Here is a 12,917-nt window from a genome sequence, read left to right on the forward strand (position 1 = left end):
ACCCTAATATAGCCCACCATTTAATGTTTTTATATGAGTTAGTCAACTTGACCATCTTCTTGTAAGAATTGAATTCAAGTTGAGCCATTAATGGTCCACGGCCACCAAAATCAAAATTAACTATGCCTTCTTATCCTTGCGTGAGGAATCTTTCTAGCTTTCACACACATTTATGGTTATTTATTTGTATTTATTCATAATATTCTCTAATCACTATCAAAAAGGTTGAAAAAGTTCACTAATCCATCACACAACCACCTAAACTATAAATTATAAAAACAAAAGGCATCTGGATTAATACCCACGTGTTTGTATAATTCATAACTTTATATTGCATTCATATCTGGTGAAGAGAGAACCTCTTCTTTCATGGGTTCTAGAACCTTTGGGTAGAACTATCAGAATTGCAAAAAATGTATTTAGATTTTAAATTATAGTTTAAAAACAAAGTTTTTAAAACCAATCAAATTAAACCCTAATAGACACAAACCAGAAAGCAAGAAAGCAATAAAGAGAAGATTATAATAGATTAATCAAGAACATATAACCATTCTCATGTTGTCGTGTCCGGTTTTGATACAAAATGTTAGATATTTAGATGATAAACTAGAAGCTCGAAATTTTAATGTTATGTGTTAAATCAAGTCCTAATCATTCAATATTATGTTAATCTAGTTGTCTATGCATGAGATTAAATTTCATTAGACACGTAAACAAAAAATACGGAGGTTTTTAAATATCTTTGTACCAAAAAATAATTAAATCCAATTGAAGGAATTTAGAAAGTAATTTATGGACGTATCTAAGATAACCTAGAAGAAAGGGTAAGAAAATATATGCAAGCACGACCTCAATCAGAACTCATTGGAAGACAAAAATCCATATAACCGACCTTATTTAATTAAGACAAGACTTATTATTGTTATTGACATGTAAAAGAAAACTGGTAACTAATCAGATTTACCTTACCTAAATTCCATTATTAAGTTCCCCTAACTAATCAAACAAGCAGAAAAGTTAATTAATATCTGTTGTGATAAAGCATTATTGAAAATCCAGTTATAAGACTCTTGACATGTGTGTTGAATGCTTCTGGGAGAAAAGAACAAGAAACTAACAGGAAATCATCAATAAAGTTAATCAACTTTATGCCTAATTTTTCACCAAACCCTACTGTTTAATCTTTGACATTTTTATTTGGCTTTTCAACACCCGTGGGATGCTTAGGATAACTTCATTTTTATTATTAAATGTGTAAATATAGAAGAAAAAAAAAAAGAGAGCAAATTTAGTGTCTAAGGGTTTCAATCAAACGAAATTCCGTAAAGGTATTTTTACGATGCAGTCTTATCCCAATAATTTTTGTTGAAAAAAAATGTTTCATTAAATTGACTTCCAGTTACAACTGTGTTCATCGACCATTACGCCAAACCCGGCTACTTGTTTATCAACAATTTGTATCATTTTCAAAAAAAATTAAAATAATTGGACCACTCAAATTTTTCACGTGTTCAAAGCTTGAAAAGTGTTCAAAATTGGCAGCCTGTGGACTTCTTCACAAACTATCTTGAAGTCCAACAGCTACTAGAGAACTTTGAAGATATGGAGAACCCAATGACCCTACCACAAAAGTAAAAGATCTCATCTTTCCCTCAAGAGCTTCTAACAGGTGATCTTCTCTACTTTTGTTTTCTGATTTGTAATTCCACAACCACCAAAGAAAAGACACAACATGACCAAGAACATGAAAGGGGTAAAGAGAGGTCCTAACTCACCATCCAAGAGAGATGTCTTTATCACTACTTTTGTTTTTACTATTAAGAGATGCAAGAGATCAGTATCAAATCCTCAAAACTCCCGTGAAGGAAGAGCAATTGACCAACCTTCTCTGTTTTATCTTGAACAGGTGAAAAGTAGATGATGGGTCACGATTCATGAAGACCCTAGTCATGGTTTCTAGTCAGTTTCAATGGTCAAAGAAGGTTTTCCATCAAGAACCAAGTGAAATTTTTTGAAATAGTCGATTGGGTTAAGTTAAATTTGACCTAGATTCCTTAAAGTTGGACTGAATTACATTCATTGATAGATCCTCTGCAACTAGAATGGAAAAGATCAGTGATGAACACACAACCAACAAACTAATGGAAAATATCAGCAAGCTTGAAATGGTTAAGGAGAAAGAAATACAGATCAATACAGAATGAAGTAGTCAAAAGGAAGTAGAGCGTGAGAGAATAGATACAATGCTTAACAAGTCCAAACAACTATACTTATGTTTACTCTTAATACAAAGGATTGAAACTGCCAAAGTCTGGAAACATTTTTGATAAAATGATGAGTCAGGTTAGGTACAGAACAAGTTTTAATCTGTTCTGACCACCCTTACTAAGACTAAAACAGACCCTAAAAAAGCTTAAACCTGAGAATTTTAAGGCCAAATGAAAGAAAACCCCTACACAGGTTTATATCATCAATCAGAGGCTATTGACCGGTGGAAGGTATAAGCTTCACTTGATTAGATCAGTAACAGAGACAGACTCTTTAAGAATATACATTTCAGATATCAAGCTATCCCCTCCCACCCAAACGAAACGCCGCCGCTAAGATGAGGACCAATTGAACTACGCTATCTTCACACGTACCAGATTGAATTATCCTGCTTGCACGACAATGGCTCCACTGTTCCTCTAGGCATGACATCAGGGAAATCGACCGATTGCAAGTTGAAAGGAGAGCCAAATCTGAAGTCTCCACCGATGTCGTGAGCATTGGACTCAAATGGTTGATCGAACACCTTACACTGATCAAACTGGATTTCATCTCGAGGGAACATCGTATGGTTGACCGGTGCATTTGTGTCTTCAAAGATGCTATTGCTGAAGGTATTCTCACCCAGTTGAGTCCTTGGCTGCGCAGGAATTTGATCGTCTATGACAGTAACATTTCCGGAATTCCTGATATTGTTTCGTGGATGATTGGACTCATAGACTGACATAAGCTCAGAAATAATTTTCTGCCCTTCGTCTGGTATCACCACAAGTCCAGATGGGTTGAAGGATGGTGAAGTCAGATTCTGCCCTGCAGGAGCTGGCCTCGGTTGGGCATATGGCACAGAGAAGATTGTTGGTTTTTCCTCAGTGGTCTGGAAGTTTGAAACTCCAAATCCCTGTGAAACATTGCGATAGGGACAATTTGCCTGGTGATTGTTTCTTGAAGTTCTATCAAGAAAACCCAGGCGGTAATCACTGTAGGGGCATCGAAGGTTCTCACAAGTGTAGATCTTGTGATCCACCATTGCTCCTGGCATCTCATCAGATGATGACTTCCTTTTCTGAATGAAATCCGAGCTAGTAACTTCTCCTTTGATGGGCACAGGTAAAGGGAACTTATTTCCACTCATCCCCATATTGAACATGTTTGCATCACCAGGCTTGCATTCCTGTACTTCAAAACTTGGTTCATCTTCAATACCTTCAACATCATATTCGCTGCTGTCACTGAGAACGAAAGATCCACTCCCACCAGCCGAGGATATAGGTGGGCAGCTATCAGGGTAAAGCCTTCGAGATAAGGCCTCCTCCTGATTGATGATGGCCAACCATGTTGCACTCTCCTTTGCAGTCATCTTGTCCTGCAAGCACTTGGATTGCCTCACGAGCTTGCGAATCTTAGCAATATCAGGAGACATGTGCTTGATCACGGCAGTGAGCACACTAACCTTCCAGGCCTTCTTCAGATCATGGGGCTTCTTATAAGGTGGAGGACCTTGATCCTTCGGAAACCCAAGTTGAGGCCACCATTCCTCTTTACCAGTAGGCCACCATGGTGGAGCAACACCTTTCTCCAGTGGGAACCTCCTCTGAGGTGGATCACAGTGCTGCATGAGAGCCGACAAGAGAGAACCAAGGGTGGTATCCTGAAGTTCTTGCAGTGTATGAGGAGTGGAGGCAACTACATTAGAATCTTCATTCTTCCCAGGGATCGCATTATCGGCCTGATATTTGGCAATCGCCGCCGGACCATTTCTATCGAATCTCACTTTTTCCTTCCACCAAGCACGAAGATTATCAGAAGCACCACTGACAGGCTTTCCCTTCTCAGGGATGATACCATAAACGAAACCCTGAGCTTTGCAAACTTCCATCATCTTCAACATGTACTTCAGGATCCCATCTTGTGCCCGAGACATCTTCTTCCTCCTCGCCTGCTCCTGCGACTGCCTCTGCTTTGCAGTGTCAACACCCTCCTTCTCCTTGCTCTGTTCTTTAAGACGCCTCAGAAGCATCCTGTCCCTCCACATCCTCCTTTCTAGCTCATCAACATCCATCTCTTCATCACTATAATCTTCCTCCACAGTAGCCTCTGGTTCACCCTCAGGTGCCAGATCTCCCTCTAACGGCGGAGCAGGAATAAAATCAAGATTCCCACAGAAACCCATTTCTTCAAAAATTCCCATCATCACTGATCTACACCCAGAAAACAAAATCCAAAATCCAAGCTTTCACAGGAATTCCAACTTCAATTCTTTCCCACTTCGATTCAGGTCCTTCAGTCAAATCTCACCCTGAAAACAGAAACGTAGGTAGAATTGTTCAGAAACTAACAATACGTTAGCAGATAAAACAACTATATCTGCATCTCCCGCACAAAAAGAAAATAAGAACAAGAAAAGGAAAGGATCTTTCATGATTTCTTCCTTAATTATACACACACAACCAGAGATACTTAAACAAGATTTGATTTTTACATTAATTAAAAAGATATGGGGTTAGGTAAGACGTGACAGAGAAAGATTATCATCAGACTAAAAAGTGGTTATTGAACTAGAAAATGAAATATAATCTAGTAGTAGGAAATGAAACCTGCAATAAGAATCAATTAGGATCACGAAGAAAGATCCAACTAATTCCATAGATAACATCATCAACTATCCATCAGATCTTGCGATATAGCAACATTAACTACGGAAGATGCAATCCAGGATCTCCGCTAAATTTTATGGCAAGTCGGCGTCAGAAGATTAGGGAAAATCCAGCCGATCTCAGACTACATGATTATCGGAAAACCAAATTCCGATAATAAAAAACCGCCGTCAGGCGAGAGAAAACCGGAAAATCAACCCAAGAAATGAAAAATCCCCCAACTTCAATGGAAAAGAATTAGCAACCCAAAAACCCTTCACGAACTACGAAAAGACACGAGCTTTCACTGATACCGGCCGGATCCGAAGTGTTTCAACAGAGTTCTGATGGCAAATTCCTCAGAATTTTAGAAAACTAATCGATAAATGAAAAACTCATTTCAAAAAAAGGATCCACTTTGAATCCAATAATAACTAAAAACTCAATACAGAACACAGGAAACAATCGGATAACGCTACTGAGTGGCGACAATAATTACTCTGGACTTCTTAAACCTTCTAACGTACCCACTGAAACAGAACACCATAACCATAAATCTTAGTTAAACAACAAAAACCAGCCACAAAGATCAATCAGAGGAGAAAAGAAAGAAGAACCAAAATTCAAACACAAACCAAAAAGATAAACCCACACAAATAATAAACAGGAGAAACCCAGAAACCCCGAAAGTTTCAAAGAGAATCATGGTCTTACCAGTTAGGTTTGGCTTTCTCCATTAAACCTGAGGAAAGCTCTGTTCTCAGCCACGCTAGGGAGAGAAACAAAGAAAAAAGGAGAAGAAGATACAGAAGAAAGAGCGAGAGAAATAGAGAGAAGTTGGCATTTTTTTTTTCTTTTTTTCTTTTTTTTTCCTCCTTTTCTTCTTGTCTCACTGAAAGAAATACTGTCGGTAACTATTGGTTGGCTCGTTTATTAACCATGATTAGTTTTCACCTAACCATGGTTAAAACTCAGTGATTTATTTATAATTATTTTTATTTTTTATTTTTTATTTATTTTCAATTATGCCTTTTGGGCGTTGGAAGTGCGACCGAAACGTGCCTAAGTGCTAAAAGGTGCGATCCGCACACCTGAAACCCTAGCTTCCGGGAAATGGGTAAACTTTAAGAAATACAACTCTTTCAATTTACTAAAATGACCCTATTATATCTCTTAATTGACATTTTGTATCCCAACTTATATTATCTCTTTTCATTCGTTCTTATAATAATGTAAAATTAGAATTTGATTTTGAAAAATTTATAGAATTTATATTACCCTACCCATAGGATGGTTCCTAACCTAAAGTGGTTTTGAGTATAATCTATTAGGACTATGTGTCACGTTAAGTTCTCTTATGAGAATTACTAGAGGTGTGTGTAAGCTGGCCTCAGACACCTCAATTCTAGAAAGAAGTAAAATAAAATAAAAATTTTGGCTATAATAGTTGGTAGCACTATACTTTGTGGAATGCGAGAACAATTAAAGACGGCAACAACTGATTCGATATTTATAAAATTTTCTAGTTCTTGTAGTTTCAGTTTTAAAGCGAGTTTATAATAAATTAAAACGATTTTAATATTGAAGAAAATTTAACTCAATGATTTATGGTTTTTTATTTCTATGGTTGTTGTCATTCTTAAAGAAAGTTATGGGATGCCTTATTGTAATACACACGACAAGTTAATTATTTGTAAATAGGTCATAAAAATAAATATTAATTATGTCAAAGAGAGTTTTAGTCCAAGTTTGATCTCTATTGAATTTTTGATGATTTCTCTTACTTTAGTCTATTAAATTTAAAAAATTCAACTTCCCAAATTATCCAATGAAAAGAAATAATTCAATGAAATATCAACATTTTAATTTCATCATTAGAACTCAGCAAGATTAACGCACACATTGCATTTGGCTTACGTTTTTTCGTACATTTTAGTATCAAAAAAATCCCCCTACTAAACACTTATAATATATTTCTAAATGACTCTTATTACTTAATTAAAAAATTAAAATGACAAGTTTACCAGATTGCCAACCTGATGCACCAATTCTCCTCTTTTACTGCGACTAGTAACAAACACTTGTAGATTTAAAAGAGTTAATTAAGATTCTTATCACATTTTTAAGGTAGCTTCTACATCTTTTATATGTCATGTTTAAAAGGTAATCTCCAGTTCTCGTGTTTAATAGCATATTTAATTAGATATTGACATTATAAATTTTTATCTCTAGCACGTCAACAATTCGAGTCTGAATCATATATCCCATCGGAGGAAAGTCTATCTTTGAGTATTTATGCTCCACTTTATCAATGCCAAAAGATGATTTTTCTTTCTAAATATATAGTAAAAGGATGAAAGCACATTCCAACTCCGAAAATTAAAAAAAAAAATACTCCAATTGTTTGTTCTATGCATTGATGGATGATTTAATTAATACCAAGAAGAATCTTATACCTTTAAAACTCATATGCTTACAAACTTTTGGTGGTAAAATGATATCTGAAATTTGAAGTCTATGCATTTATTATGTGATTATTAGAATTTTTGTTCCTTCTATTAATTTTTTTTTTCTTTTTTAAGGTTGATGGATATTCTTTTGCTTTATTTTGCTGTTACAATAAATTTTGTCTACGTAATTTTTTTTAATAATTTGTCATTTATTATCGAATGACATTGCTAACATCATATCTACTTTTAATGTGGCCTTATATAACATAATATTTAAAAATATTTTTTCGCTTCACCTACCCTTCCTCTAATTTTGTCGAGCAGCATATTCTTCATATTTATTTATTCACAAAAAGAAAGCTATACAAGAATTTGTCATTTATGTTATATATATATATATATATATATATATATATATATATATATATTATTTTTCATTTTCATTTTTCCTTTTTTTTTCTGGCATCTATTATGAATCTCATTTTCATTCGGAAATGTAGAAAAAACTTCATAGCCATTATGGCCATGTTGCGCCCAATCTTACCCCTTAAGTGAACCGTGGTCAATCCCATTTGATTTGGCTCAATAACTTGTTTGCAAAAGAGAAACGTGATAGCAGACCAACTTTGTGGTTGGGAAGCAATATCCGAAGGATAAGTCAAAAAAAAAAAAAAAAACACCACCATTCCAAGGAGGGGTCTTAACTGCCCAAGTAAAAAAAATTTCCAAACAAAGTGGGAGTAAATGAACATTACCATTAATTGTGGTAGGTGAGGGATATTTATAGTGAAACTTGACTCTTCAGGGCCGTTGGATCATCTAGCGTGAGCAGAATCCCTCTTTCGTTGATATGTCATATGTGAGAGTTGTCCATTCTGACCTGTCAACTATTGACACTGGTATGGCATGGGTGGTCTGGCAACAGGCCCTGGTCGAAGCATCTGATAACCCAATGGGAGCTCTGCCCAAGAGGGATGTGAAGATAGATCATTGTATCTTCTAACATGTACTGAGCCAGTCCCCAATTACTTGTCTTCTTGAGGAATGAGGTCAAATCCAAAACCTTGTTGGTCCTCTGTAATCTTTTCCTGAAGGTGTGGGGTCAATCCCTCAGCCTTGATGGAGAAGTCCCGAGGTCTACAGTCGAGCCCCTAGCCTTGGTGGTTGTTTTCTGAAACTTCTAGGGTCAAACCCTCAAGGTATGGTTCTTTGTGCTGGGTCCAACTTGTACTAATTGGCTTGACCACTGGTTTGGTTCAGGCTGATGGAGTGGGTAGAATTTAGCACATTAGGCCAAAATCTCTATTGATTTTTTGCAAAAGATCATTTAAAAGCCCAATTCAAATGGAGGTTATATTTGTAAGAGTACATTCTTTTTATGAAAACCATATCTTTTTTTTTCTCTTGTTTCATTCTATATCCCACAATATTTATTCTCATAAATCTGCTTATCTTGCTCATGGCTCCTCTTGTTTGAGGCTTGTCAAGATCTGTAGGGATTTCTACAAGTTTCTTCAAGTCTCTCTCTTTCTCTCGCTTTGGCTTTGCCTTCTCTAGTTCCTTCTCATTTGAGAAGTCCTCCAATGACAGCACTTGTTGAACAAAAAGCTGTACAATCGAATGGAAGATATTGCTTTCTCTAGCCCCTTCTTGTCCAAGAAAGGTTACAAAATAAATGAAGGGGAAGAAATAGTAGAGGGAATGAATACTAGACTTGAACGTTGCTAGAGTTTCTAGGGTTAGGGTTGTGAGGTCGATTGATTTGGAGAAGGAAGAAGAAGTGGTTAACTTGACATTGTTTTTTAGGCTTAGGGTTACAATTTTTCATTCTATAACCAATTCTAGACGAAAGCTACCAAACACTTCTCTATTTTGGCAAAATATGTATTATTGTTTATATTTGTTTTAAATATGCAAAATAGAGAAGGAAAAATGAAACCAAAGAGCACATAACCTAGGAGGAATGTTTTATATGTGGTATTGATAATTTAATATTGGTCACCATTGGCCTATAAATGCTTGTAAGGGTGGATGCGGCATCTTCAAGACTATACACTACTGATCTACCCAGGAGATCATTCATATGTTTCCACTAAGAGACGGCTTAGTACTAAAGGTTAGAGTGATCGATGTGCATACCAAGTTTGGCATCAATTACGGAATGCAAATATCTTGAGCCAATGATGGGATAATCCAAAGCACATTGCAGCCAAAATGGACAATATCATATTAAGAGAAAGGGGTTTAATCATTAAAGTTGCTACTTTGAATATTATTATTCGTCCCCTCAAAAATTTTGCTTTCTTCAATTTAACATTCATGAATTTAATGTTACTTGGAAATGGTCATTATTTTGATTGTTCTTGACAAAAGTATTATTTTACAATATATTTTTTAAAAAAATATTATCTTATATATGGAAAAGTATAATCCAAGTGTCTCATTTTTTTCTTTAAAATTAGATCAAGCAAAACAATTAAAATAACTATAAATCTCTTTCTAATTAATTTCAAGGAAGAAGATTGTCAACACCTTATTAATCAAGCATTTGTCTGCCTTCCTACAAGTTTTTGGGTTGCCATTACATGACAAGCATCAAAATTTATTTATTCCCAAGAAAATGGAATTTAAACAAACAGCTGTTAATAATTCTCATAATTACATTATTATTATTAAATAAACAATCATTAGTAATTTTATAATTATGATAAACCATTTTCATTTTGCATAATGGTTGGAATAATGATAAACAATAATTTTTTATTTCTTGTTATTATTTTTTAAAAATTTTAAAAGAATCTTGATAAAATATAAAAATTTATATGCACATACATGAGAATACATGCTAAAATATAAAAACCAATATAGTTTAATTAGTTTTCTTTTTGGTAGAAAATTGAATAAGCTTATGATATATGAATAGTCCACATCAATATTAAAGATGACCCATAGAGCTTTTGGATGAATTGGATAAGGTTATTCAAAATTGGCATATGAATAAGACCCATGACTAAAATGTGATATTTCAAAAAAATAAGACTAAAATTTATATCACCTATCCACATAGTTATAAATGGAGTCAGACATATACCTTTCATAGGTGTACAAAGACCATGACTTTAGATATTGGGTCATTTGTACTCACTTATAGAAAATTTGAAAATTAAAATGTTTGGATTCATTTTTTTTTAAATTAATAATAAAGCTATTTTTAAAAAATATAAACTTTTTTTTTTGTCTAAAATATAAACTAAATGTTAGCACTAAGGGCATTTTATTCAACAAAATTACATAGGGGAGGTACATGTAAAAGAGGGGGGAGAAACTCAAGAATCATCAAACAAGGGCAGTTTCGTCATCTCAACTCCAGAATAGGGATTCGTGCTAGCTTGGGTTCAGGAGCCATTAGAATGGAATGGGCATTTTGGAGATTTGAGTTGAAAATAGGAAGGAAGAAGGATATTTTATTTTTAATAAATAAATAGATGGACTTATACAATTATTAGATTGTAAATCCAACGGCTCTCGGCTCCGCAGGCGTCGCAATCGGCCATGTCTACTCAAAGCTTTGCCTCCATGTGCTTCCCATTTCAATTCGTCTTTATAAACCACACGTGTATTTAGTGGGTCCCACATCCATCGGCGAAGTGATGGGCTCATTATTATTATTATTATTATAATATAAAAAAATAAAAATTAAAGTCTTCTCCTTCCAAGAAATTTTTGATGAAGGTAGGCTGCGCGCTCCACTTTTAGTTCCCTTTCCCTTATCCTCTCCCAAAAAAATCTGACAAGATCTAACATTTAATAACTTTTTAATTATTAAGCCGAAAAATAAATAAATAACTTTTTAATTAGGGTAAATCCAGCATTTAATCTACTTTGTTAACTAATTAGTAAAGACTGACAGTTTGATTGGAATCTTTCATAGAGATCCTAATCTTATGGTGAGTACAAATATTTTTTTATTGAATTTTTTAGGGCAATTAATTAATTAAGTTGGAATCCCTTGCATGATTGATGATTACTATGGACCCTTACCCCATTGTAAGCCTCCCAAGTAGGGTTTACAAAGGAAGATGGCTAGGCCGAGCTTCTAAAATTCCAATCTCAACCTCGATGCTCAACTTTAACCTTCACTCAGGGCCTAGGATTCTTATTCCTGATCTTGAACCCTAATGAGTCAAGCAAAGCTCAATTTGGCATTTATTGACCCTAATCCATTGAAATGGGATGGGTTGGTCATATCCGTATTCTTGATTGGCCTTGTTCCTATTTGGTTTTATCATTGACCCTGTCCCTATCCCTTATTGGTCATGTTTCAGATTGTGGTTGGTCTTTGGTCAGAGCTGATTGGCCTTTTCCTTGTTCATGATTGGCTCCAGTCCCAGCCTAAAGAGTTCAACATAAAAAGGATATTAGTCAATTTGAAAATAAGATACCCAATCCAAACAATGGAACTTCCCAATTCTAAAGTCTCATTTAATATAAAACAAAAACAAAGAAAAAGGTTCAGACTTTCAAGATAATAATATTAAATCGGATACAATACTATCTTAACTAGATGTAATCAACAATAACAATAAACATTTTCCAGCTAAATGGGGTCGGCTACATGGATTCTTACCCTCCAATTAGTTTTGTTTGAGGTCATGCTCGACATAAGGCTTAAGCTATGCATATCATTCTCACAACTTCTCTTAAGGTTATCTTAAGTATGCCCCTAGCTCTCCTTGTTCCTTCAATTTGGATTATGTCACTTTTTCGTACAAGGTCATTTAAAGGCATCCATTGAACGTGGCATCTCAAACAACTTTCTCATAACTTATCACTTATGGAAGCAACTCTCAAACCAACTTTAATATGATCATTTTTCATCGTATATTTCCTAGTTTTGCCACTCATCCATCTTAGCATCCTCATATAAGTTACATTGAGTTTATTTATATGATTATTTTTAACAGCCTCACACTTTACACCGTATTTCATAGATGATCGAATGATGATCCTATAGAATTTTCCTTTAAACTTTAATGGAATACATTGATTACACAAGACTCCAAATGCATTTTGCAACTTTATCCACTTTATTTTGATTATTTGAAAAACATTATCCTTTATATCACTTCTTTTATTTATGATTGAACCAAGATACCTAAAACAATCACATTGATGAATCTCCTTTTGTCAAGTTTCATCACCTCATTGTCTGTCAGATCATTATTAAAGTTACAAATTAGATATTTGTTTTCGTTCTATTTTGTTTAAAGCCTTTTGATTCAAAAGTTGTTCTCCATGATTCTAATTTGATATTAATCCCTACTTGAGTCTTATCTATCAACACAATATCATCAGCAAAATGCATACACATGAACCTCTCTTGAATGTCTTTAGTTAATTCATCCATAATAAGTGCAAATATATATGGATTTAAAGTTGATCCTTGATGTAGCTCAATTGTAATTGAATATTCATTACTTTGTCCGCCCACTAGTCTTACACTTGTCACTGAACCATCATACATGTCTTTAACTATGTTCACGTATTTACTTGCAACCCTTCTCTA

General features: G+C 34.6%; 1 protein-coding gene across 1 annotated transcript; it reads right to left on the bottom strand.

The window, feature by feature from the left end:
* Positions 1-1,992: 1,992 nt before the first annotated feature.
* LOC149007531 (protein ETHYLENE INSENSITIVE 3-like) lies at positions 1,993-5,768 on the bottom strand. Its single transcript, XM_089166324.1, has 2 exons — positions 5,616-5,768; positions 1,993-4,564 (listed from the first exon to the last, which is right to left on the bottom strand). Exon 2 carries the CDS (start codon positions 4,457-4,459, stop codon positions 2,633-2,635), a length of 1,827 nt encoding a protein of 608 aa, XP_089022450.1. The 5' UTR covers positions 4,460-4,564; positions 5,616-5,768; the 3' UTR covers positions 1,993-2,632.
* Between the last annotated feature and the right edge of the window lie 7,149 nt (positions 5,769-12,917).

This window comes from Hakea prostrata, chromosome 8, assembly GCF_041222555.1.
Source record: "Hakea prostrata isolate BN-2017 chromosome 8, UWA_Hpros_2, whole genome shotgun sequence".
In the NCBI taxonomy this organism is placed as follows: Eukaryota; Viridiplantae; Streptophyta; class Magnoliopsida; order Proteales; family Proteaceae; genus Hakea; species Hakea prostrata.

Coding starts and splice junctions, on each gene's coding strand:
- LOC149007531 (XM_089166324.1), bottom strand. CDS start 4,459: ATGATGGGAATTTTTGAAGAAATGGGTTTCTGTGGGAATCTTGATTTT.